Source organism: Camelus ferus, chromosome X (assembly GCF_009834535.1).
Source record: "Camelus ferus isolate YT-003-E chromosome X, BCGSAC_Cfer_1.0, whole genome shotgun sequence".
NCBI classification, from domain to species: domain Eukaryota; kingdom Metazoa; phylum Chordata; class Mammalia; order Artiodactyla; family Camelidae; genus Camelus; species Camelus ferus.
The window spans coordinates 38891255-38918786 of NC_045732.1; the positions used below are offsets into that span (position 1 = coordinate 38891255).

A 27532-nucleotide genomic window follows, 5' to 3' on the forward strand; every position below is an offset into this window, starting at 1 on the left:
TATCCCGAGCCATGGAGATGGAGGAAAGCATTTAGAGGGAGACTGGAGATAAAGAGGCTGGTTAATGACTGAACCCTGGGGCCCTCCAATATTAAAGAGTTGGGAAGGAGAAGGAAGACTCAGCAAGAGAGACTGAAGGAGGAGCAAAACTAGGTAAGCGTGAGCTCGTGAAAACTTTATGACAAAAGGGTCAACGAGGCAGTGGTCAGTGTCAAGCACTGGCTGCTGAAAGGCCTAGTGAGATGAGACTGTGACTTTACTAAGAGCCACTTCAGTGGAATGATGGAGAAAAAAAGCTGTTTACAGGGGGAGGGTGTAGCTCAAGTGGTAGAGCGCATGCTTAGCATGCATGAGGTCCTGGGTTCAATCCCCAGTACCTCCTCTAAAAACAAATAAATAAACCTAATTACCCTCCCCCCAAAAAGGAAAAAAACAAACAAAAGATTATAAAATAAAAAGCTGATTACAGTAGAAGAGAAATATAAGAGGTAAGGAAGTAGACACTGAATTTGGAGGGGTGTGGAGAAAAATGGAGTAGCAAGCTGGAGAGGGACAAGAGATCATGAGATGGCTTTGGTTTTGTTGTTGTTTTTTCTTTTTTTTTTTTTTTGTTTTTTAAATACTTTTTTCTTTTTTTGTTTTTTCTTCTTTTTCATTTTTTTCTTTTTCCCTTTTTAAAAAAGTTATTTTCTTCCTTCCTTCCTTCCTTCCTTCCTTCCTTCCTTCCTTCCTTCCTTCCTTCCTTCCTTCCTTTCTTTTTTTTTATGAGAGGTCTTTGAAATGATAAATATTAAGGGAGTGATCCAGAGAGAGAGGAATATGGATGATGCATTAATAGATGAGAGACCTCCACAGCACTCGGTTCTTGAGCAAGGCACAAATAGAAGATCGGGCCTTAAACCTGAATACTCCTTACTTGCTCCACTAGGAAGTAACGGAAAGCATCTGAGAGGAGAAAAAGCACAATATGTCCAGAGGTGATGCCAGGTCCTTTCTTAAGCTTTTAAACAGAGATATCACTGAAACATATCCTTATCTTCTGGTACCAAACACCTTTATTTTGGCTGCTTGATCACTAAGACATAGTAAGCCTATAGCTATGTTCACCTTACTGACACTACCTTTCAAAACAAATCTCATTAGCTGTTTGATCTCCCCTAGTAGAGAACATAATCATAGGAACCATCCAGTCATGACGAGCTTCTGGAAAGCCACAAGACAGGAAGATAAACCCAATTTCCCTACAGAATGAAACAAAACCTTAAGAGCTGTATCCCGCCCAAGTCCTAAGCAGGAAATGAATAGGATTACCTGGGTTGCTCTGCTGCCAAATCTAAAAAATACATTTCTTAAATTTAAAAACTTAAAAAAAATAACGCTTATTATCATTGTTAAATCTAAATTCCCATCTCAAGATATTCCTTCTCGTTTGGTAAAAAAACCAAAACAACATGCTAAAAAAAAATAGCAATAGGTTTCATTTCATATATTTATACCTTATCTCACTCCAAAATTTACAGATGTCCATGCAAGACAATGAAAAAAGTTGGAAAAGAAAGAGTGAGTAGATGAAGATTCAACCAGGGGTATAATCAGTAAATGCCATAGACCTCCTCATGAGGGGAGGGGGTGGCAGACTGAAATCATGCAGTTTTCACAGTGTTCATAAGAGAAAAACATGCTTCTTAGAAGCAAAGCCTATTTGTTACACTGATAACCAAGATAAATTTATCCCACAGGGCCTCTTACAAGGTATACTGTTAACACTGCAGATCTCTTCAAAATCCACAGAATAAACAGGAGAGCAAATTGCACATAGCAGCTTCTGAGCCCCTTGTGAACGAGAAGGCTCTGCCTAAGTGTATGCCAATTAAAGAACGTCTACAGGAAGTCAACATGGTGCAATCCTAGGACACAGTTCCTTGATGAAAACTAACATTAAAGCTTTAAGTGTTATTAAAATTCTGGAACATTATGGTAATTAAGTTCAAAGCATGCTGAGAATTAATATTCAAGTAAGACTCCAAAGTACTTTCAAAATAATGAGTTTTAAGAAGATGAAACTGAAAAGGTGTTAAGGTTTCTTCCAAGTTTGGGATTAGCTGAATATCGCAATTTCTGCACAGGCAGTTACTAACTTACTTAATTGGCCATTGCGAGACCTCTGTCTCTCTCCCTAACAGGAACTCTTCCAGAAGGTGCTTATTGGCTCAAATAGGAATGCTTGCATGAAATTTACACTTGTAAATTGAAAATTTACATTTTTTTCAGCAGGATGGTTGGTCTGAAATACCTAGGCTTCCATAACTAGAAGCTGGACTCAATATTCCTGAATGAATTTTCTTTGCAAAATGTGACATGTCATGAAGACACTTGCATATGGACATGCTCTAAAAGAAGAGCATGATCCTAGGATGAATAAATAGGAGTGTTCTATATAGAAAGTACCAAATTGTGAATTCACAACTTGAAAATAAGTTTTAGCACTAATTCGAAAAGATACGTGCACCCCAATGTTCATAGCAGCATTATATACAATTGCCAAGACATGGAAGCAAGATATGAAAGTGTCCATCAACAGATGAATGGATAAAGATGTGGTGTGGATTACTACTCAGCCATAAAAAAGAATGAAATTTTGCCATTTGCAACAAAGTGGATGGACCTGGAGGATAATATGCTAAGTGAAATAAGTCAGACAGAGAAAGATAAATACTGCATGATATCACTTATATGTGGAGCCAAAACAAACAAAAACAAAAACATGAATATAACAAAAAAGAAAGAGACTCACAGATAGAGAGAGCCAACTAATGGTTACCAGTGGGGAGACGGAAGGCAGGAGGGGCAATGCAGGGATAGGGGAGTAAGAGGTACAAACTACTATGTATAAAATAAGTAAGCTACAAGGATATATTGTATAACACAAGAAATATAGCCAATGTTTTAAAATAACTATAAATGGTATACAACCGTTAAAAATTGTGAATCACTATTGTACACCTGAAACATATATTACACATCAATTGTACAATTAGAAAAATATATATATGTTTTAGACTCAACATAGTAAAGATGTTAATTCTCTCCCAAATTGATCTATAGGTTTAGCGTAATTACCATCAAAATCCCAGCAAGATGTTTTGCGTATATAGGAAAACTTATTCTAAAATTTGTATGGAAAGGCACAGAAACTAAAATAGCTAAAACAATTCTGAAAAAGAACCAAGTGGGAGGAATCCTTCTACTCAATTTTCAGTCTTACTATATAGCTAGAAATAATTGAAAGTGCGGAATTTGTGGAAGAATAGACACATTGATCAATGAAACAGAATAGAGTGCCCAGAAATAGACCCACACAAGCATGGTCAACTGATTTCTGACAAAGTTGCAAAAGCAATTCAATGGAGGAAGGATAGTCTTTTCAACAAATGGTGCTAGAACAAGTGGACCATCCATAGATAAAAAAGTAAACTTCAGTATGAACCTCACACCTTAAACATTGAGTCAAAATAGATCATAGATTTAAATGTAAAACAATAAATTTATTAGAAAATCTTTAGGACCTAGGGCTAAGTGAAGAGTTCATAGACATAACACCAAAAGCAAGACCCACAAAAGGAAATACTGATAATTTGGACTGTATCAAAAATTTTAAATGTCTGAAAAAAATTAAGTGTTTGTTCTCCAAAAGACCCTGGTAAGAAGATGAAAAGACAAGCTATAGACTGGGAGAAAATCCTTGCAAATCACATATCTGACAAACTTGTACCTAGGATATATAAAAACTCTCAAAACTCAGCAGTAAAAAACAATCAATTAATTTAAAAATGGGCAAAAAACACAAACATGTATTTTACCAAATAGAATATAAGGATGGCAAATAAGAACATGAAAAGGTGTTCTTTCACAGAAAAAAAAAAAAAGATGTTTAACATCACTAGCCATTAGAAAATGCAGATTAAGACCACAATGAGATCTCACTTCACACCAAGCAAAATAGCCAAAGTACAATGTGAAAAAACCAAATGCTGGTGAGGACGCCGAGAAACTGGATCTCTCATATGCACTACTGGTGGAAATGTCAAATGGTAAAGCCACTATTGAAAATGGTTTGGCAGGTCCTTAAACTAAACATAACTTACTATATATGATCTAGCAAAATTGCACACCTGGGCATTTATGCCAGAAAAGTGAAAATTTCTGTCCACACAAAAACCTGTATGCAAATGTTCACAGCAGCTTTAATTTGTAATAGTAAAAAATGGGGAAGAAGCCAAATGTCCTTCAATGGCTGAATGGATAAACAAACCATGGAACATCCATATTACTCAGCAATAAAAAGGAACAAATTATTTGCAACAACTTGGATGACTCTCAAGAGTCTTACGCTTAGTGACAAAAGGCCAATCTCAAGAGGTCACATATAGAACAATTCCATTTATGTAACAATTTTGAAATGTCGTTTTAGAGGTAGAAAACAGATGAGTGGTTGCCCGAGGTTAGTGACAGGGTAGGGAGGCAAGAAGGGAGACAGGTGTGGCTATAAAGAGGTAGCATGAGGGAGATACTGGTGATGATGGAACAGTGGGGAGGTAGTCACACAAATCAACATGTGATAAAACTGCATAGAATTACACATATACAAGTCCATGTAAAACTGGTGAAATCTGAATAAAGTCTGTGGATTGTACCAATCAATTTCTTGGTGTTATATTATGAATATGCCAGATGTTTCACGGGGGGAAAGGAAACTGGGTGAAGAGTACACAGGACTTCTCTGTACTATTTTCGAAACTTCCTGTGAAACTATAATCATTTCAAACTAAAAAAAATTTTAAATACTACGTTTTATTAGAACATATATTCTAGTTGTATAAAATTTGTTTGGTACAGGAAAATAAGCAGTAAAAAATCATTAATTTCAACCAGAAGCAAGTACTGTCACTTAAGCAGATTTCTTTCCAGTCTCCTATGTATTTTCAAAATAGTGGAGATCATTCTGCACTCAAATCGTAACCTACTCTTTCTTCCACCCATTAGAGCAATTTTCTCCACATCCCTAATAATTGTAAATGGCAGCTTAATATTCTGAGTACAATATATAAAACTATTTTAAATGTTAACAGCGGGTAGGGTATACGTCAGTGGTAGTGTGTGCTAGCTAGCATGCACAAGGTCCTGGGTTCAATCCCCAGTACCTCCATTAAATAAATAAATAAACAAATAAACAAACCTAATTAACCCCTCCACCACAAACAACAAAACCAGTAAATGCATATGTCTAAAAAAAACAATGAAAGACCTTTTAAAAAAAATGTTAATATAGCTCCAAATCCAGTTAGAAGGAACAGGATGAACAAAATCTAAGGCAGAAACAGTGCAGGACGTGTCTAGACAATAGCACATTCAGCTTCTATTTAAGGCATGAGAAATAAGTTAAAAGCTGCAAAGGTAGACTAGTACCACACCACAGGGGCCACTTAACAGAATGCCATTAATTTAGTTGTATTATAATTTGGAATATAGAGATGCTTCTGCCATGAAGTACCTGAAGCATGATAATGGTAATTGTAAGTTTTGGAGCAGATAAGGGTAGAGAGAACAGTGGACTCCATACCTAATTTTGCTGCATCAGCATTACCTAGGGAGCTTTAGGAACAAAAACAAAAGCAAAAGCAAAACACAAGATCCCTAAGGGAACCCCAGAGATTTTATTAGGACAGTTGCCCTAGAATCATTTCCCAGGTACTCCTGCTGCAACCCAGCAGGGAAACCACAAAAGAAAAACTGTGTTCCAAGGGGACAAGGACTACACCTGAATTCATTGCTACATTCCGCATTGTCCAATACTCAGACCCCAAATCAGTTTTTGAGTGAAACTTCAATCAACCTTTGCCCTGCAAACGTCTACTGAATAACCTACTAGAGCTCATCAGATGACTGGGTCAGAAGTGGAGGTTCAGAGACCCTTTGGCATACCACTAATCAACTGATGTCAGGTAAATGAGATGAGCTGCTGAAAATCTAGGTGTGGAGTGCACCTACACTAGGATAAAGAGCGGAAACGAAAGTAAAGAATGAGGATTTCCAACCAAAGCAGTTTCATTCTACTTATTTCTTTAAAAAAAAGTCATCTTCAGTTTAACAAGGAAAATAGGGGAACCCCGATTATAAACCATGACTATATCGAGATACAGTAAAATCAGAACTGAAACTGGACATTCATCCACAGAAAACCTTAGTGCCACAGTGCTAATGGGCCCACCTAAGGATCCTTTGAAAAGGAAATTAGGGATGCGGTTGGGTGCCCAGATAGAGGTAGCATCGGTACTTCATTCTTTATCCACCCATCAGTTCACCAGCATTTGGGTTGTCTCATTTTAGGTTATTGTGAATGCTATGAACGTTTGCATGCAAACCCAAGTTATGGTTTTCCTTTCTGCTGGGCAGAATTCTCCTACAAGTAAAATTGCTAAGTCATATAATTCAATGTTTTAACTCTTGTTTTGAGACATCTCCTCTTAAAGTAGATGCGTTGACCTGTTTTTTTTCTCCCATAGTAAACATCTTCCTGTTATGAAATAGTCTTCCACAGTATAATTTAAATATAGTGGACTGTGTCATAATAACCTTGTTTCTGTAATTATTCTAAAGACAACCCAGTCAAGTGTAGGCAGGGAAAATGAGGAATAAAGAATCAGCGATAAAAATGAGGAGAAATGGAAAATAAGTCACTATAGAGGAAATGCACTTTAGAAACAAACATGCTGATTATAAACTGACAGAACAAGAAGCAAAGCAGTTTTAAACATACCCAGAATCGTGTTCAATGAGAGCAGAATGTTGAGGAAAAAGCTCCCCAAAGCAAAGGTATTCTTAAAACTTTCAGTCCTGTGACTGCCACGAGTGAAGAAATCTCTTCATTCCAGTGGAGACAGGGTGGGGGCCGGGGGGTGATCCTAAGCCTAATCCTGATATCTTAAATTACTGAGCTTCAGAATGCATTTGTGACTAATTCAACCAGTTCATTAGTCAAGGGAAAAAACCATCGTTTTGTCTAAGCACGGACACATTTTCAAAAATGTTCCCTGTTAAGTCGCTTTTTGAACATTGTCTGAGGTTGAAATTCAGCTAAGAAATAGGAAAAAGGAACCCAGAAATTCTTTTAACAGTGGTTAGTGATGACAGCACTTAAGTATGTATTTAAATATTATCATTTAAACTAGAAACATTGTACGTAAATAAAGGAGTAATCATCTGCTAGAGTAGAAATAATTCCAAGAATTTAGGCACTTTCTCCACAGCAGGTATCTTCAGTGTTCACTCCGCATAATTTACATAAAGGGGATCTTGAACCATCCTTGGAATCCAATTTCACTCTAGTTGAATCACGTTCAGTTCTTTTTCCATCAGTTCCAACACAACCTCTCCATGATTTCAATTAAGCTGACTCAACTACCTTCCTCTTTCCTATCTCCAAAATCAATGTCATATTATGCTCCAAAACTGCCTTAAAAACCTAAGCTTGCTGCATTGAAATCATGACACTGAATATAACTATCCACAGTCAATTTTTCTACAATGCATTTAATCACTGTGAAACTCTTAATTCAGAAGTGCAAAGGTGTGTGTATTTTCATTAGGTGGAGCCATATCAAATCCCCAACACTTGACACCCCAAAACCAGAATGGCCATTTCATATAGTTCAACTCCTTAGAAGTTAATTATGGCCCTCATACAATCTCCGGTTAATAGCAGCTGTCTGCAGCAATGTGTTAAAACTGGGTATCAGCAAATAAACTAAGGGTTCTCTATGCACAAGGGTACAGCCATGCTATCACCCTGACTGTGAATATATTCTTGATCCCTAAGTACTTTCCACACTTGTTAGATTCTAATACATTTGACTTCTACCCAACTCATTCCACGAAGATACTCCCTTCCATAAATCAAACTTTTATCAATAAGATGTACATCAACAAGGACCTTTTGGGTTTCCGTCTATTACAAAAATCCTTTTTTCACTGCAGTCCAACCACCATCTTCATCTTTTACTGAAATTGTACCAGAATAATTCTCTCTCCAAGAGGCATCTCAAAATCAGCACTGGAAGGCAACCCAAAAAATTACGTCTTACAACTCTTCAGGCAATAGCACAACTTTATTTTCACCTCTAATAATAAACCACAATTGACAACACAAAAGAGACTGTGCAGTTCAATTTTTTATTTTAATAAAATCAGAATATGCACAGCACATGCAGTGCTAGCATCTAAACTAATACAATAAGCAATTACTAAAGCTACAGTGACTTGAGGTTCAATCTTTACATTCAGCAAGTTTAAATCCATTCTTACGTGATTTTTGAAACCTTATTTATTAACTGAAAATATTGCTTGCTGATAAAACTTGCTCAAATGCTATCGCTGAATGTACAAGTCACTGATTATGCCAATACAACAAAGATAACCACATGTTTGAGGATTGCAATGTGCCAGACATTCACTGAAAAAAAAATACACACAACTAAACAAAACTCACACAACAAACATCTGAGAATCTGGACACTTCATTTCAGTGTTTTGAAGTGTTTCATTAATATCTTAAGACAAGTGTATCAAAACCTTGGCATGATTTAATTTAAAGTCGCCAATTTTGTTTTTACTAACATCAGAAAGTTATGGCTACACTGCCAATGCCGGGTCTGCTTAATTTGACTTAAGAGTTTAATATGACTTAACATTAAAAGCTCACACTACCCCGAAATATATAATTTCACGCATACGGTGACATTCAACATTCAAGTGCCAGTGTTTTTGTACTGTCTTTTGGTCAAGTTTCTTTAAACTTTCAAAGAATCACTTTTAGGCTTACAAAAATAAATATTTGTCAAAATGTTCAATAAATATTACATAAAACTAGCAGCAAAAAGTATCTAGAAATCTGTCGTGTGCAAAGTTTTCTTCCCAACTATCATTCCCATGGTCCCAAATAAATTTTAGAATCTAGTCCCATCCCCTTCCTAGACAAGCTGCGTTCAACAATCTCCAAGAGACAAAATAAGATTGGAAGTTTAAGGACACGCACACAAGACATATATATAAAATTCTCTGAATGTGCAATAAAAGAAGTACTTTGTAAAAAGTTATGGGCAAAATGTACAAGGGCCTAAACCTAGACTAATTGAAATAGCACCATAACAAATGACCTCAATACTGTCAAGTGCACCTACTTAATAAAAGTTTTAGAACAAGGCACAATACACTTGAAAATCTATTGCACTTTAGGAAATTTTTGCCATCTTCCTATGCCACTGTATAAAGATTGAGCGTTTTGATCACCGCATTCTGGCCACAAAATTAGCACAGAATTCAAAGTGGCAGAGGCATTTTAGTGGTGGACAATGCTCATCTTTGGCCAGATTTAGCATAAACAGACTATAAATACAATGGAAACCTATGCAACTAAAACTGACTAAAACTGCACTGTATAGCAGAATTGACACCTTGTGCAGTTATGTACATATTTCCAACCTGTGTGATCTCAAAGATTTCAGTTTGTTACTCTTCTGGAGCCATTTTTACAAAGTCTATAGTAAGCCAGTTTAACATCTCAACGCAGCTTGAACAGAGTAATGTGAATCGGCATTTAAAATAAAGCCTGCTGCCATTAATTCTTCCTGTTCATACCCTCTTGACCAAAAAACATCAACACTAGCATGCGTTATTAGACCAAAAATCATCCAGGGCCCTAATGAGGGCTGGTCATTGCTGTGGTCAGCCATTCTACCATTTCAATTTCATTTATGGCAGGCATTTAAAAAGTCTAAGTAGATGAATTCTTCTAAAAACCTATTTCAAGTTATCAGACCTTTAAACTTTCCCTGTAATAGTATGCCCACATTTGGCTAGCTCATAATTCATGATCTGCCTAAACACTGAAAGAGGAATTGCTGTATTTACTTGCATTAACTTTGAAAACAGTGCTTTGAATGTATGCATGTATTCATACATCACCTCATCATGACTGGAATGGCTTGTTTAAAGACTATCAGGTTCTAAATACCTATCCAGGATAGAGTGAGCAAATCAGAACTTTAACTTAATACAGTTTGCCACATTAGAAACTAATTCCATTAATATGCTTCAAGACGTTTGTTGTTTGTTTTCCCCCAATCTGCAAGTATCAAAAAGCCCTAATGCAGGCTACCGCATAAGTTTTTTTCCTTATAATATTTATGGATGAATCGATGATTCCTGTTAAGTTGTATCACACCTGTGTGCCAAGGTTTGATTTTAGCCCAAGTTCAGTAAATTTATTTTGTCAAAACAATTGATATCTTGAGCATTACTGAGCCAACAGGACATCAAAATAAAAAGTTGTCTAAAGTTAAAGGCACAGTACATTAACAAACAAATGATCCTCAGTCACAAAATTATAAATGCAGTTTGGGATGGGGGTTGGCGGGAGGGGAGTTAATCCAAACTACAGCAATGAAGTCTTCAAATCACCTTCTGAACAGGGCTGCTGATTGTTCCTTTCATCTCTTCATGTGACCTTGAGCTCCCTTAAAAAAAAAATTTCAGTGGAGAATCACAGCTGGTAATGTACTGCGAGTTCTTGAAGCTACACAAGGTATAGTCTGGCTAAGTTACATGTGGTTTCCATATTAGCTTGTTTGGCAGGGTGACCTACTGCAAAGCAGGTTCAGTTACCCCACCAGTCAACCCCCTGGGAGTTATAATTTCCTCCATATCCATCACTGTTGTAAAAGCCTCCATAGCCACCTAGTGAGAGATTAAAAAAAGAGAAAAATTAATTAAGTCATCCATCGTTTAATACAATCTTTCCCTTCTTTAAGTATTTTGATGCAAAATTACAAAAAGCAATCTACAGGGCCAAACTTCCCAATATTTTAAGTCATACTTTAAAAATGACGAAAAGAAGAAAAAAAAAAACCTTCCCAAAGACATGAGGTTAAAAATTAACATTACCTCCACCAAACCCTCTGCTACTGCCATGGCCACCGCCACCACTGCGGCTGCTGCTGGCGCGGCTGCTGCTGAAGCTGGAACTGCTGGCACCGCTACTTTGCCGATAGTCTCTGGCACCGAATCCTCCACTGAATCTACTACTACGAGGACAAGTATGTGTTTAGTTCACGTAAAGATGAAATTTGACAAAATAACCCAATTTTTGTTAAAACTTTCCAATGACAAATTTCTGATTTTCCAATTCAAACAATTCCATCCAGCAGCCCTATTTTCCCTAAGAGTGACTTTAAAAGGTTTTATCTGTGGAAGGCTGACACTAACTTAATATCACCATTTCTAATTATACCCCTTACCCAAAAGATGAGGCACCTAAGAAAATTAAGCTTCTTAAAACTAAATAACCTTGAAAAGTTAACCATGGACATAGCACCCATCCCCCTCATTATACACCATCTGTAACTCACCTCTTGGATCGTCCACGACTGCTACCCTTGTAGTGGTGTTCATAAGCCATGTTTTCTAACCAAGATGGCACTTCTTGTTTAGCTTCAACAAGAAGATCCAACAAATCCTTGGTAATGTTTATGTTCCTCTCATTAAAGAATGAGGTGGCAAGGCCTAAAACAGTCCCCAAAAAGTACATAAATTAAGGTCTTCCATAAAGTAGCACAGTATTCTTACCTTATTACAGTGTTAGAATATTAAGTTGAATACTAAAAAAATATATATATATATATACACAATTTGCTATTTAACCAACTCAAAGTTCTTTGAACAAACCCTGACTTTTCTGCCACTCCTGAGATGTATTTTTAACTGCATTCCTTGGAAATAGGACTTCTATTAAGATCCTAGAAAGTTCTTTGCTGTAAGCATTACCCTGAAAAATCAGTAACCACCAGACCATCGAGTAACCAAACATTTACCAAGGTTTCCTACACGTCCTGTACGGCCAATGCGATGCACATATTCTTCAATATCACTTGGCAAGTCAAAATTGATAACATGTTTCACATTTGAAATGTCCAGTCCTCTTGCTGCTACCTAAAAAATAACTTGTTACATATGGTCCACTTAAAAGAAAGCGAACAGTTGAACATGTTTCAAAATTATATTATACATACTGCTGTAGCCACTAGAATTGGGCTTTTTCCTGAGCGGAACTGGTGAAGGGCCTCTTCTCTATCTCTCTGAGATCGGTCTCCATGGATACTGGTACAAGCATATCCTTCATGGTATAAGAAATCCTCTAGAGAATCTGCACCCTTTTTGGTCTCCACAAACACTAAGGTCAGTGAATCTTTGCCTAAAGTCAAAATATTACAAGGTTTCTGTCACTAACAGTGGCTTAGTTCTCTTTGCACTTAGCAAACTTGCAAATAGAAGCAATTAAAATAGACCGTTTTAATACAATGTCTGAATGGGGAGGAAAAGCAATAAAGGCGATCCAAATGGATTTTCAATTACCTAAGCCACAAGTGACACTAAATTTATACCTGTTGCATTTAGAAGGTCAAGCAGAAATGACCGTTTGTCTGACTCTTCCACCCAAACTACTTTCTGCGTGATGTTCTCAGAGGTAGAGCCAACTCTTCCTACAGCCAGAAAGATGTATTCATCCAAGAAATCACGAGCAAGCATCTGAAAGAAAAAAAAATTATCTACCGAGATAAACAAATTCCTAAGAAAATAAGATTTACAGCATCAAACAATACCTGTATTTCCTTAGGGAAAGTAGCACTAAACATCATAGTGTGGCGAACTCCCTTTGGTGGCATAGTATCTTGTTCAACAATTCTACGTATTTGAGGTTCAAACCCCATATCCAACATCCGATCAGCTTCATCTAAGACCAAGTATCTGTAGAAAAAAATCCAGTTTAGAATTTGAGGAGATAAAAAAGATAGTTTTAATACAGCTGTATCTGTAAGTGCCATTAATTACTCATTTAGGTACTTAAATTTCTCACACAATTTGACCCATGTACATGACTCAGCACAGGACCTCTGCCAATAAATCATCCAAGATCATACAGCCTAATTAGCTTATACTTCACTCTGTCCCACAGTCTGATTATTCTCAGCCTCTACTAAAATTTATGTCACTGATTTTAACATTAAAATTACAATGAGCAAGCATTTTGTACAAGTTGAAAGACTCATAAATCGCTTCTCAATCTTAAAATTTATGGACAAGTTCCACAAAACCAGTTGCCAGTAATTTTAAAAATGTTGCATTCCACACATTTAAAAATGAACATACTTGCAGAAGTCTAATCCAATCTTCCCTCTTTCCATCATATCCACAAGACGTCCTGGAGTGGCTACTAACAAGTGACATCCACGTTCTAAGTCTCGAATCTGCTGACCAATATCAGCACCACCATAAACCACACAAGGACGAACTCTAGATCGGTATGAAAACTGTAAGCAAAGAAATTCTATCAACTTCAAGGCCAAGATTTTTTTACATGGTTGCAAAACATTTCATTTAGAATCAATGAGAAAGCCAATAATCTCTGAAATGCATACTTACTTTCCTGGCTTCCTCATAGATCTGTACTGCCAATTCTCTAGTTGGTGCTAATACCAAGGAGATTGGGTATTGTTTGCGGCGCCCATACCTTCCATTTTCCTAACAAATAATTTAAATTATTAACATCGTTCTTTAAAGGTTCATTACAACGTAACTTCCTTCTGTAATTTACAGATTACATTTGAAAACTGTTTTTAATTATATAGACTGGAATATAAAGTCTTATTGTCATTTAGAAAGCTTTTTCTCAACAGCTATCTATAAGGGTCTACAGTAATTTCTCATTTTATATACAAATACTTACCTTCATGGCCCTCAAAGCCTCGCCTGGACCATCTGAATAAATCTGACTCAAGATGGGCAAGAGAAATGCTGCAGTTTTGCCAGACCCTGTTTAAGAGAAAGCACAGTCACTTAACCACAGAAAAACCTGCTTATTACTTCTAAATATACTGGTAGATAGTGTTTAACTTCCATATTACTAAACAATGAATTAGCAATTTTTACTTTATTCCCAAATTAATTTTCTAAAAATAAACAGCTTATTTAAAAATACCATGAAGTGATGATTTTGATCAATCTCTAACAGGATTCAGCAAAGTAAGGTCCAGCCTATTTATCTTTGTAAATAAAGCTTTATCAGAATAGAGCCATGACCAATAATTTATATATCATCTATGGCTGCTTTCACACAACAGCAGAGCTGAGTGAGTAGTTGCAAGAGACCACATGGCCCATAATCCAGAAGTTTATTTTGTTCCTTTACAGAAAAAGTATACCAAACTGATCACTAACAATGTAGCATTATTCACTTCTTCACATTTGTGTTGGTAAAAAGAGCAGGGATTTTGTCTCAGAACTGGTGTTAATTCCAATTCCTAACACTTCCTTCTAGGTTCTATATATACTGATAGTGTATAAAGGATGACATTCTCACTCTTCCATAGGGAAGGAAAGACACTAAATTATTCAAGGGCCATATATTTTTCTTGAGAGACTCTTGTCACTCTCTTCCAAACTTGTCAAACCCACAAAGATATAATAAAGCCTGTTCTCAATTCAAAGGCCATAACTACCCCCATTCCCAAGAGATGGGAGGTACTACTTTACCCATGGAGGAACCTTCCCTTGGCCACATTCCTATGGATCACAGGTTATTCTCTAACGCTTACCCTTCTTATTCCAGATACCATGATGTTATACTGCAAATTTTCCCACCACTGCAAACACAGTGACCTATCCCTGACACAGTAGTAACAGACTGATTGATGACTTTCTTAGAGGCTAGCACCCAGGATTCCTCAATGAAAACACTGGATCCAAAGGGCTAAGACTAAAAGAGATACTACCCAGCTACTCCTTACCTATATCAAAGTATACCAGTCAGGCTACATATAGGACTCAAGCTTCCCCATGGAACTTAAGTAGTCTATGTTTTTTATACTGGTTTTATGAGAGGAAGCTGAGTTAAGGCATTCTTGACAACTCTTTAGTTTTATCTAGTGAGCTTACCTGTTTGGGCACAAGCCATCAAGTCTCTCTTCTCTTTGATAATAGGAATAGCATGCTTTTGTACTGGAGTCGGGCGAGTATAACGAGTAAGCTCAATGTTTCCCATAATAATTTCTCCCATTTCAACATCACTGAACTGTTAAGAAATTTATCAGGGTTAAATTAAATAGCCAGAAATGCTATCTGGAGCTATTTTGTTTTATATAAATAATGAAGGAAAAAAAAGAACCAACAGCCAATTTGTACTTTAGTTTATGGTAAAAGTTATGTTACATTGAGAAAAATCAACCCCCTAGGCTTAAACTACAGTGAAGTTTTGGGTTCTTCCTGTATCTGATTCATTTTCTATTTCCAATTATTAGTAATGGTACACTGAACCCAACCTCTCCCTTTCCACAAACCAGTGAGGCAGGTTTTTAGAGTAACTTTAAAAGACTGTTAAATTAAAGCAGGTATGGTTTATATATGCCTTTAGGAAGCCCATCTCATTTTGATGTGCTGTAAAAACACTTACATTTCCCTGTCTTAAAAAGTCAAGCAAAAAAACTTACACTTTCAATGTGTGGAGGACAGTTGTTGCCTGTTGCCTCAACTGGAATGTCATCATATTTTTCAAAGTTAATCCCAGTGTTGCCTCCAGAAAAGAGTTCCCTAAAATCAGAGGATTGGTAAGTTTCTTATATTAGCTAATAAGGCTTTATCACAATTAACATACATTTCAAACACTTACTGTTCCAAGCGTTCACTTGGTGGGAGTGGTTTTGACCAATCATCTTCATCTGATTTGTCACACCAGCGACTATTTCCACCACGTTCATATTTGCCAAAGCCACCTCTGTCACCACGGCTGCCAATGCCGTCGTAGTCACTTCGTCCACGATCATCAAACCTGAACAGCACAATCGATTAATCAGAATCATATCATTTAACCACTATCAGATTCCTACCACTACCACTACTGTACCTGAACAAAAGTCAAATTATTTATTATTGCTAATCTCAAGGATGTCAGCAGTCCAATTCAGGTTTACTTTTATTTGACAAATAAGACCCTCTAACCAGACTGTATCAGTTACATAACTTTATTTTAGAAATTCAGTCTCCTCCTTTATTCTTAGAAAATTATAGAGCCTACATACACAGGCCTCATACATGCTGAAATCAAAAATCAAGCCTTATACCTGAAACTAATAATGTTAATTATACTTCAAAAAGATTAATAAAAACCCTGGGGGGGGGGAAGAATCAGTCTTATTTATGTAAAATCAGCACATAACACCTTTAAAGTTCTCATCCAAATATATTTAGTGGTAGGGAAAAGAAAGTATCACACCAAATATCAATTGTCCCGGTTATACTAGGATGCTACTTAAAGGACAATTCACCTGTGTGACAGACTTTGTATAAAAGGTAGAAAATAATCCTTACCTGAATTAAGATGTTTTTAGAGTTTTAGGCCTGTTTTCGAAAAATCAGGACACACAGGACTAACCACAGCTATTAGGCGCATGAGGTCAGTTCACCACACTTGTGTAATCAAAAATATAAGGTGTTTAAAAATTGTCATGTAGAATATCCACAAAAATGTCAACCAAATTAGGCCATTCACTAAACTTACTCTAAAGTAGAATACATAAAACTAGAGAAATATAAAAATAACGGATTTCATTATGCCAAATGGCATTCTTATTCTCATCTAATTTCCCTGTAACAAGTTCAATTTAGTAAAGACCTCTTAGTTAAAAAAAAAAAAAAGATTAAACAGATATAATACTTAACATCCAATAAGTGGTCTAAGGGGAAAAAAATATCATGCTTAATAGAGTACAAATTAAAGACCAATTTCTTAACTGCTGTATCTTACACGTAACAAACACAAGAAAATTAGAAATCACTTACCTTCCCCTTGATCCACCTCCACGATCACTGAAGAAACTAGACTTCCCTCTTGAATCACCACGGGATCCAAAACTGCTGTATGCATCCTTATCTTTACTAGAACTCCACCCTGAACTGTCTTTATCATAGAATCCTTCAATTAAAAAAAAACATTTTCATTGCATTAATTAGAAAATTAACACTTTAATATGATTCCTATGTTTCTGAATTTGAAGCCCTCCACTGACTTATTTTATCTCCTGATCAGAGGGACAATGGAAATATTCCTACAATGGCACTAGAAGAAAAGCAAGATTTAGAGCTGGTTTATACTAGCACTAGAATATACTGTACACTAAACCAAACAATCTGACAGTCTGAAAATGTTCTGAATGAATACCACTTCTAAAAAGTCAATAGCTTTGCCTGTAACACAATGATTATGGTATCATTTTATGACCATCAGAATTAGCTGGATTAATACAGTATTGTTTAGTTCCAATAGTAAAAAGTATAAGGAACAGTGCTCTGTTCACATGAAATACATACCATCAGATAAGAATTAGGACTACCTAGAAAAAGGGAAAAGCCTTATACCTACACACTCAGTGTGGACAGGTTCCTAGGATACAGCTATGAACATTCACTGAGAGGGAATGACAAAGGTATAAATTAACCTAACAGGCAGATGGTTTAAAGACAAGTAGAGGGTTTAACTAGCTTCAGTTGACACTTTTTTAAATAGCCAGAGATGGTTTACAAGTTAATTAAGTTAATTTCATTCTGCCTTATGCCTCTACCAGCCAGATGATCAACAGCCTTAGCTACCAATAGAGTTGAGTTAGATTTCTAAGATCTCTTTCAGCTATAAAACCTGTATGATACTGCCCCTCTCTTCTTTGATTCTTGTCCCTGAAATGAAGGGGGAAAAGCACTAAATATACATGGGGTCAGCTAGCACACTCTAAGGAATAATGAGAGAATCCATGATGATACAGACTCTATAGTATCTAAAGAGAATGATATAATAGCTAAGGAATTATAATACAGATTTTATATTCTATGTATTGCCAGGGACAGTGAAGCTAATTCCTCTTTTTGACCTTTAAATAATTTTCCTGACCTTTCCTTTCCCTCTAAATCTCAGATGACCTATTTTATAGAATATACAGTCCCTAAACAGTTGTCCCTTAATATGAGACATCAACTAGTTCTGTATCACTAGATTACAAAATTAATGAGAAAAGATAAGGTGTTGAATTTTACACAAGACCTTTCAAATCAAAGCAATCAAGGCAAGGAGATGAAGCCAGAGTATCATTCCCAACTTACTGGGAGTGTGCCCAATGCCATAACTTGTTAACTATCCCCTAGTGATCCCATCTTTGTTTTGGCACCTCCACATGATAGAAATAACTGGGCTATTGGACACAACATTGTAAAATGACTATAACTCAATAAAAAAATGTTAAAAAAAATAACTGGGCTGTTATCACCATGCAGCAGTTTGGTTTACGTAGCAGGGTGCCCACTCACCTTTTTCAAATTGAAATCATGCTGTGAATGATTACAAACGCAGGTTAAGTACAACACTAGCGAAACTGCACAAAACTAAGCCATTGGCCACAGAAGAGTCTGACATAGGAAATGCAGTTTTCCACTGACATTAGGTAAGTTTTCTCAAAGCAAGTAAGCACTAATATCTGAAAGAATTCTGACAGTAGCAGAGGAGACCACAACATTTAGACTTCTCAAGGCATCTCATTTTCCCCACCTAGGCTCCAATTTCAAAGTGCAGCAAGAATTAGGTCTACAAAGTTGCTCAAAGGACTTACCTTTAGTAGCTTCTCTGTTCCGTAAGTGAGGAGGAATATAGCGCCCTTCTAAAAAAAAGTAACAAAGTTAAATTTCATATACCAAAAACTTTCAAGTTAAAGCTTTTACCAACATTTATGCTGTTAAAAAACAGACCTGGAAAGAAAAATTTTCCATCTCTAGTCTTCCAGTCTGACTACTTAATTGGAAACTGAGAGGTGAGGGGGAAAATGAATCTACTTTTATTTTGAATGGGTTATTGCTTTAATAAGGAGAAATTTAAAAAGGGAAGGAGGACAAATTTGACTTGGGATCTAATAGTTGAAATCCAAATAAATTTACCTTGCCACAAGTGGCTAATTTAACACAGTATTATTAAAGGCCTGCTGTGATTTCAGAGAATTATCAAACTAACAAAAGTTACAACATAAGTACTACTACAACAACCTAAAAAACCATGTAACATAAGTATTAGTAAATCATTTAACATGTAACTTAAGTATTACTATAACAACCTAAAAGTAATAAATCATGTAACCAGCCACTAAGAGGCTTTTCTGTTTCTATTCTGGGTAAGTTCCAAAATAGAATACATGTGTATATGGGAAAGCTGCAAAAAGAAAATGATTTCGAGGAACTGTGAATCTTAACTTGAGCCTTGTGGAGTTTAAGCAAACTCAACTGTTATTCTGCATGTAAGAATACAGCCTAGACAATAGATGAGAAACAAAAGCAAATAATGTATATCCACCAAGTAAAGGAAAGCCAACTTGCTTTATTAGTAGTCAATCTGCAATTTAACTTTCTTTTTCACTTCTGGGTTGAATAAAATATTAAAGCTCTCTATCAGAACGATCAATTCCTAAAAGATTCTTAGCATGCCAAATAAAGTGAAATTTACAACAAACACCAAGGAGTGTGCCCAGTGAGGCCAGTTTTGCCTAAAACTGAAGACATGTCCTTTACTATGTAACACACAGAGCTTGAAGAAATAGTGCTTTCAGACCCTACAGCCCATTTTTTTTTTTTTGGTTAGTAGGGTAGGAAGAGACCTGAGTCGAAGCAGGTCTATTGCCAATAAAAAAACCAAAGATAAGATCTCCTATACCTTAACACTAATCTGTAACAAGTCTCCAAAAAACCCCTTTAAGGGGAAAAAAATATGAAATAAAACTTCTGTATCTAACATCTTTTCAAAAAGAATAACAATTCAGCAATTAAAAAGTCCTATACAACACTGTAAACTGATTATACCTCAATAAAAAAGGGGGGAAAATCCTAACCAGCACCCCAAAATTCATCATTTCCTTGTTCTATTAGTAAGTCTCATGATCCTCATAGGAAAGGGGGTAGCTGATGAATGTGAATGCTCCCTTTATTCAGTTTAATTCTGGTAGATTCACTCTAGTAGGGAGAAACACATTCCCACCACCTTTAAGCTGGGCTCAGGATTCATAGACACAACCAAACTCTTAGAAAATAATGTGTGGGTTGTATAAGGTTCTTAAATTCTTTTCACTCAAGAAAACTAGTCCCTTTTATTACTAAAAGGCCACAATGCTTTAAACTGATCACTAAATAATACTACATTAACGCTACCCACATAATTCTTAACACAATAAAAATTGGAAGGGAAATTCTTAAATTTTAAATTTAAATCCAACGAAACGTTAAGATACTAAAGCTCTAATGTTCAATAAATCCATAAAATGTTTTTTACTTACTGCTGGCTGTACTTCCTCCACTCTGATTATCTGAAGAGTTCAGGTCTAGGCCAGCAAACTAGAAGAGAGTTAAATTTTGGTTAGCAGTCCTCGTCCAGAAATACTACAAAATATTAGATAACTAGTCCTGCCCTCTAGCATTTACTAGCACTAGTTGCCCTGTCTGCCTCACAGGGGGCTGATATGAAACTCTTTATGTGACTAAGAATGTGCTTTGAAAACAGTAAAGTTCTAAGGAAAAGCAAAATACTACAGTACTACTGAATACACTGCAGAAGTTACCACACCAAGGCGGTGGTGCTATCCAGGAGAAACGGGGTCCAAATTTAAGTCATTCATTCAAAGAGAATTTTCTCTGTAACATTTTCCATATGTAAAACCTCAAGAAGTTATTATTTTAAAATGTCCAATAGTCAACGGACTTATTTTAGCTCCAAACATTTGGAGACAAATGTTTCCAATGTCACCAACGTTCTACATGGAATTATTTTAAACCTACAAAGCACACCTGAAAACTGTCAAAACAAAATTTTATCCCTTTATCCCTAAATATTGCACAAGTATTGTATTTTAAATTAGGATAGCACTCTTCAGAACAAAAATTAACAATATAACCACCACTTACTGAGCACTACTATGTCAAGCACAACCCTGTGAAGTGGGTACCTATTTATTCTCCCATTTTCACAACTGACGTTCAGAAGACTTGGGACATAAATGGTACAACTGGCATTCAGTACCCTTACAGAGCAGGACACATTTTATTGCCTTTTATCTCCATTTCTACCCATCCTTTTACACTGGGAGCTTAAAGTCTCAATATTCTCCAAAAAACTTATCTTCATCCCATTCTGTAATGACTAAAAAAACTATTTACAAGCAATAGGGGGAAAACTGTGCCAAAAACAGTATTTCTTTTTAATGTGCCCAGTCACACAGCATTATTGCCACCCGTTTGCAAAGATGATATGCTATACCATAACATAAATCCTGTTAAAAGCTCAAGGTGATACTGTCAAGTTGCAAGTATCACTAAAGGAATCACTGAAAATTGGAGGCAGATGCTAAATCTTAAAAAAAAAAAGTATGCTAAGACTTTTAGGTACCTTATTTCCTACTTTCTATTAGCAAATACGCTGTCGTGCTTTCTCTGCATTAGTTATCTCAAGACTGATACTTCAAGGCACAATAGGAACAAAAACTTTCTCTTGGCACTTGTTGCAATATATTGTTATTAATGTTACACTTGGCAAAACTAAAAAAGCACTTTAAATGCTACTGTAAATTGTTAGGATCACATTATTGCAATTTTCTCAGTTGCGAATTTGCTTGCTGCTTAATTCTAACTGCGTATTTTTTTCCAATTACATCGGTTACAAATTTCATTCCTGCCTAGACTCTTAAAAACGGCACCACCTATATGGAAAATGTTAAAACTGGGGATACCTATGCTCTTGATACCAGATTTTTTATGTCTGTGCTCCATTTAACATATGAAGTGTCAGTAATTTGGTGGATTTAATATAATTGATTCATTAATGGGAAAAAATGCTCCCAAAGAAACTGATCGTTAGATCCCTAAAAAGAGATCACACACGAGTAAATGAAAGGCCATTATCAATTCATATGTGTCACACAACTTCGTTTCATAATTCTGGAGTTCGTGGTAGGCAGAAGTTTAAAGGCAACAAACATCTCACTTAAGACCTTCTCTGAAGCGTGGTGCCACTGCTGCTGAGGGATGCAGACTTCCTGCCCCCTCAGCCCAGAGCCCCTCTCTCCTCTTCAGATCACGCGTCCTCTCCTCTACCCCTAAACCCTTTAAGAGGGGGTTCCTGTTAAGGCGACAGACAAGAAGCCTCTGACCGATTTCAAAATACCATTCCACAGACAGCAACAAGTCAGTAACAAAATTTTTATTTTGTTACTATTTCTCCCTAAGCCACACTCCAGGTTTTTTCACTCTGCTCGATTCCCAGATCAAACGTCACTAACCTGAGAACACTCACACAACCCGCGCTACCCGCCCCCCCCCAAACAATGCGTGGCCCTAGGCTAAACCGCCACACAGTGACTAGCGGGAGCAAGCGAGGAGGAAAGGGCCGAGCTGGGTCCCCCACCTCCCTGACGTCTCCCCGCCGCGTTCCATCTCCATCTCTAGAGTCCGGCGCCACCGCGCGTGCAGCGGCCCATTCCTCCCTCCCCTTCCCTCCCCTCCCCCCTACTCCTCCCCGAATCTTCTGCGTCACAAAACTTTCCACCGGAAACGCGGCCTCGGGGGCAGTGGCGCCGGGCCTGCGATGGCCCTGCGGAAACCGGGCTGGAGCGAAAAGGCCTGCGGAAGGAAGCCCGGGAGGAACGAGATGCCCGTTCCATCCTCGTTTCCGGGCCCTCGGCGGCCAAGCCTCACCCGGTCGTGGACCGCAGCGCCGCCCAGCCACCCACCACCACACAAAGGAGGCCGCCGCCATTACCCCGAGCGAAGGCCACCCCTCCCGCGCCGCCCCCTCCCACATTCCAGGGCCGCGTTCCACCTCTCGTTCACACGCGCGCGCACACACAGGCTGACGCCGCTCGGGTATCTCTGACAGGAATCCGGGCCATGCACGCCGCCAAAGCCTGAGCCTTCAGGGCCAAAAAGGTCCCCATTCGTGAACCCCCGCGCCGCGCACCGCCCCCTCCACACACCCATGGGTCACTAGTCAGTCGAGGTTCGCGCGTGCGCGCCTCCGCGAGAGCGCGCGCCCCTCCCCCTCCCTCTCCACCCGCCTGCGCACGCACACACAAAAGCCGCCATTGTGCTCGGCCCGTGGACAATACCGCGGGGCCAAGAGCGGGCCTCGGCCCCAGCGACGTGCACAACCAACATTCCTGTCACCTCCCCGTTCCTCCACAGCCCCGGGGTATTGACGCTCGCCAGCTAGAGAGACCCAGAAAAATGGGAACTGAGGGTGCTAGGTAGCGCTGCGCCACAAACCCAAGTTAGGTCAGGGGAGAAATTCATGCAGCAACAACCCAGATAGGCTCTTTGCGGCTCACCTGCTGGTCCAGCCCGAGCGCATTTTCCACCGCCACATGACTCATCCCTGAAGAGTACCGAGAACTCGGAGTCTTCCGCTACTGAGCTACTGTGTTTGGTTCACCGCGAAGGCTCTCTCACGGGAGAACTGCGGCTCTGAAGCGCACGGCGCGGCCACGGACCTAATATACTGCTTGAACGACTGCTACGTCAGCACGTAAGACGTATGCCCTCCCTCTCACACCCGCACTCCTCTCGCCGCTACGACTTCTGCCTAGCTACTGCGCGCTCCTTTAGTCCTAACCTCGCGAGATTTCCTAGTCAGTCGCGTCCCCGGCTCATCGTCCTGCCCTGGAGCTCCCAGCACCAAATGCTGTCCTAGTTCACTTGAGTTCCACTTCCCCAGTCCTCTGCTATTACCCTAACCTACGTCTAGGTCTCGAGATCTCGCGAGATCTCGTCATCTCCCGCTTTTCGCCAGCTAGGAGACCTTAAAATCTAACCTACGCCTTTTTCCCCTCTTTTTCCCCAATATCCCCAGGTTTCGCTGTTTCTTTCTAGGGCGCGCGCTCTCTCTCTCTCTCTCCCCCCACCTTTCTTCCTCAGTCCCCTAGATTTGGAGATATTGTTAGATTGTTCCAAACTAATCAGCCCTCGCTGTTTCGCGGGCAGCCTCCCCGAAATCGGAGTTGGGGAAAGAGGCCCCAAGCCGAGGGGACGGCGGGTCACGTGACCGCAGGTGTCGAACATGGAGGCCATTTTGTGGAGCAGGAAACCATGGTTTTAAATAGTGTTCGGAATCGGGGGAGAAGAGGAGAGAGGGGGAGGGAGGAAGGAGAAGAGGAGGAGGGGTAAAACGAGGGAAGAGGGCGGGATGATGACTGGGAATGGAGGGAGGAGGCGGAGGGGAGCTGGCCGAAAGCACTGGTGGTGGGAACCTTTACCGCGCCGTTGCCTAGGCAGCGGGGGCGCCGCCTAGGAACGCGACAGCCCTTCATGTTGCACACACACGGCTCCCCGGCGTGAGCGCGCCTTGGCGCGCATCCCCGCCCCCCGCGGTCAGGAGACAATGAGACAATCACGCGCTGAACTTGAGCTGGTGGTAGCGCACCCTTCTTGGACCCCTGCCCTCCGCCAGCAAGACCGGTCATTTACGCCCCTAGTTTCCTCCCGCATGGTATCCTGCGGCTCAGGGTCGGTGGCCACCGGCTCGATGGTGGCTCCCTCAAAGCCAGAGGACCCTAAGGATGGAGAACGGCTCTCCAAGGGAGTCGCAGCTGTTTGTGGCTGGGCGCAGTCTGGGCCTGCCAAAGAAGTCTAAAGCATTATCGGCCTGAGGTCGGGGTGACCCTCGGCCCACACAGTAGATAGGGAATCCCTAGAGGAAATGGGTTTATGCCGTCGGAGGAATCCCTTGTGGCCCTCTCCTAAGCAGGCTACCCCTAGTCCCAGCCTCAGTGCCGCAGAACCTTAAATAGAAGAAAATGTGTTGACTGGCTTTAAGCGAGCGCCGCACAGAGGGGTCCTTATAAATGTTTCCCACCCCCCTCTTCTGACCCTCAGCCTGACAGAATTAAATATAATGTACAGTTTTCCACCATCCCCCAGGTTATCTTCTGCTGCCAGAATTCAGATAGCTTGTTCTCATCACGTAATTTACCACTTAGCTTCTCTCCTATTCCAATTTTTAAAATTCAAACCGAAATTCTAACGAGATAGGGAGATAATATAACACTTGTGTCCTGGGCAAGTTGCTTAACTGCTCTGGGTCTCAATTTCCTCATCTATAAGAGGAGCTGGACGACTTGACCCTATGAAAGACCCAACTCCGTTTTATAACGAGTATTTTGTCATGCCCCCGTTAATCATACTGAAAAAAAATCGTAGATAATATAACCTAGATCTAACAACACACAATCTCAAAAAAAAACAAAAACAAAAAACCACCCAAGACCTAACTTTAGAATAAAAGCAAAGTAATTATAATAAAACAATTATTTTAATATGTGAACGCTCCCACACAAGGACACTAAATGATGATACCTGCTCAGTGCAGTCACAGATGCAAACAAAAAAGTGTGTTTTCACAACTACCATGAGCAGCATTGCCATTGATGACGTTATTTTCCCAAAATGGTGAACTCTTGGTAATGTTTGAAAGAAAACAGTACAGTGTTCCCTCAATTGATACAGTAGTTACATTCCTAGAGAATTCAGTGTATATGGAAACTGGGCAAAAAATACTTTTGTTTATATGTAAAATGTGTTAGTTCTAGGCTTACGTCATGATGAACTAGTTTTTTACTTATGTGAGTATCCAGAGGATCAATTCTTCACTGTATGGGACTGACCGGCGTTGTAGAATTTCTAGCATGCCTGGTCTCTGCCCACTAACTGCCAGTTGCCCTTGCCAGTCATTGTGACAACCAAAAATACAGATTTTTGCCCCTTCGAAAACCATTACGCTTAATGATCATTAGAGTTCCTTTCAGCTCTGAGATTCACAAAGTCTCATAGAGCATTGGTGAGGTGTGTTTTTGCTTGGTTTTGCTTCAGTTTCCTTTTCATGTAGACCATGGTAAACAGATTCAAAAGCTGTGAGTTCTGACAATTCAAACTGCATGTAGTAACAATGGGATGTGCTGAATACCCTAGGTCTGGGCTTTATTTTACTTTTGAGTAGAGCCACTCTACAGGGTACTACCATGGGAGTACCTAAAAGGATTAAAATATATTGCCATTTCCTATTTTCAATTAACCCTTGCTCATAGGCATACTCAGTTCAAACCACCAGGGTGTTTTGTTAATCAATACGTTATAATTGGAATATCAATTTGGAAAAAAAGCAGGGAAACATAAAGCTTTGTCTTCAAACACATTCATTCTGAAAAAGAATGATGTGTGCACTTGAGGTGGCTAAATGAACCAACTTTCACAGCACTCGGAATGGCTTTTCCACTAAGTCGTCATTTGCATATCTTTTTCACATGGCCCTTATTTGCAAATTTGCCTTGAAGTGACCTAAAAAGGGTTAGGAAAAGCTGAAATAGGGAGATTTTTTGCATGCTCCCTTTCTTTCATTCCCAGGCATTGCTGAGTGCCCATACTGAAGCAAGTATACTATTTGCACCACCCCCACTCCCATCCCCACCCCACCCCTCATCACTGGAGGCTGCCTAGCAACTGGAGGTCCTTGAACTGGCAGTTCAGATCCCTGTTCTACTGCTTACAAGCTGTGGACTAGGGGCAACTCACCTGACATCTCCGGGCCTCAGTTTCCTTGTCTATAAAGTTAGAATAAAAATATGGTTGGGATTCAAGGGCTCACGGGTGAAAGGAGTAAGACCTTAGTACACGGTGGATACACGTCCATCTCCCCATTGTCTCAACCTTCCCAGCAGAGTGGTTTGCTCTGGCACTGTGCTCCCAGAGTCCTCACTGTTCGAGTCTCCACTATAACACTCACTGTGTCCTACTGTAGTTGTGTGTGAGCACACGGAGGGGAGGGAACCTGTCTCACCACCTCGGACTGCACGAGGTATGGCACATAGAAGCCCGATAGTTGTTGAAGATGGGTGAACAGTACAAATGCCCTGCCTCTGCAAGTTGTAATGTGGGCATGTTAAGGGGTCTAGATCCATTATTTCGCTTCTACACATGGCTTTAAGCAATTTCATCACCACTTTCTGAGACTGAGATAGACTGAAATCACATTATCATGATGCAAATAAATAATGTGTCCAAGTAGCCTAAAACCTTGCAGAAAGATCATTATACTAGTCTGCAGTGTGAAGAAAAGCAGTAATAAGAGGAATTCCAAGAAACAGAAACCTCAGAGCCTTTAATCAGCTTCATGATTGCCCGCTGTTTTTCTGCAAGGTCCAGGGGGCCTTCTGGGTCCAGGTGACCCACACTTCCCTTTAGTGTGGATAGGGAATAAAGTTCAAGGAGGGTGGAACTCCCCTGTAATGGGAACAGATGATTGTAGGTGTGGAGGTAAAAGCAGTTGCCTACTGTCTTCTTTTATGTTTTAAAGTGTAATCACCTTTTT

At 39.1% G+C, this 27532-nt stretch overlaps 1 protein-coding gene across 2 annotated transcripts; it reads right to left on the bottom strand.

Annotated features, from left to right (window-relative positions):
- Positions 1–8208: 8208 nt before the first annotated feature.
- Positions 8209–23658, bottom strand: DDX3X (DEAD-box helicase 3 X-linked). 2 transcript variants are annotated; one of them, XM_006194131.3, is made up of 17 exons: positions 23502–23658; positions 20463–20520; positions 18759–18806; positions 16945–17077; positions 15776–15934; positions 15597–15696; positions 15046–15181; positions 13838–13923; positions 13534–13632; positions 13261–13421; positions 12714–12858; positions 12495–12639; positions 12123–12304; positions 11925–12042; positions 11463–11616; positions 10999–11135; positions 8209–10791 (listed from the first exon to the last, which is right to left on the bottom strand). In XM_006194131.3, exons 1-17 carry the CDS (start codon positions 23544–23546, stop codon positions 10712–10714), a joined length of 1986 nt encoding a protein of 661 aa, XP_006194193.1. In that variant the 5' UTR covers positions 23547–23658; the 3' UTR covers positions 8209–10711. The 2 variants fall into 2 exon arrangements, with proteins under 2 accessions (XP_006194193.1, XP_006194192.1); XM_006194130.3 differs by having other exon boundaries at positions 10999–11138.
- Positions 23659–27532: the final 3874 nt, after the last annotated feature.

Excerpts from the sequence above, each read along its gene's own strand:
- DDX3X (XM_006194130.3), bottom strand. The coding sequence starts at position 23,546 with ATGAGTCATGTGGCGGTGGAAAATGCGCTCGGGCTGGACCAGCAG. Across the intron at positions 15,697-15,775 it reads CCAAGTGAACGCTTGGAACA|GGAACTCTTTTCTGGAGGCA; the intron begins GTAAGTGTTTGA and ends CTCTGATTTTAG. Across the intron at positions 12,640-12,713 it reads CTTTCCCTAAGGAAATACAG|ATGCTTGCTCGTGATTTCTT; the intron begins GTATTGTTTGAT and ends TTTTTCTTTCAG.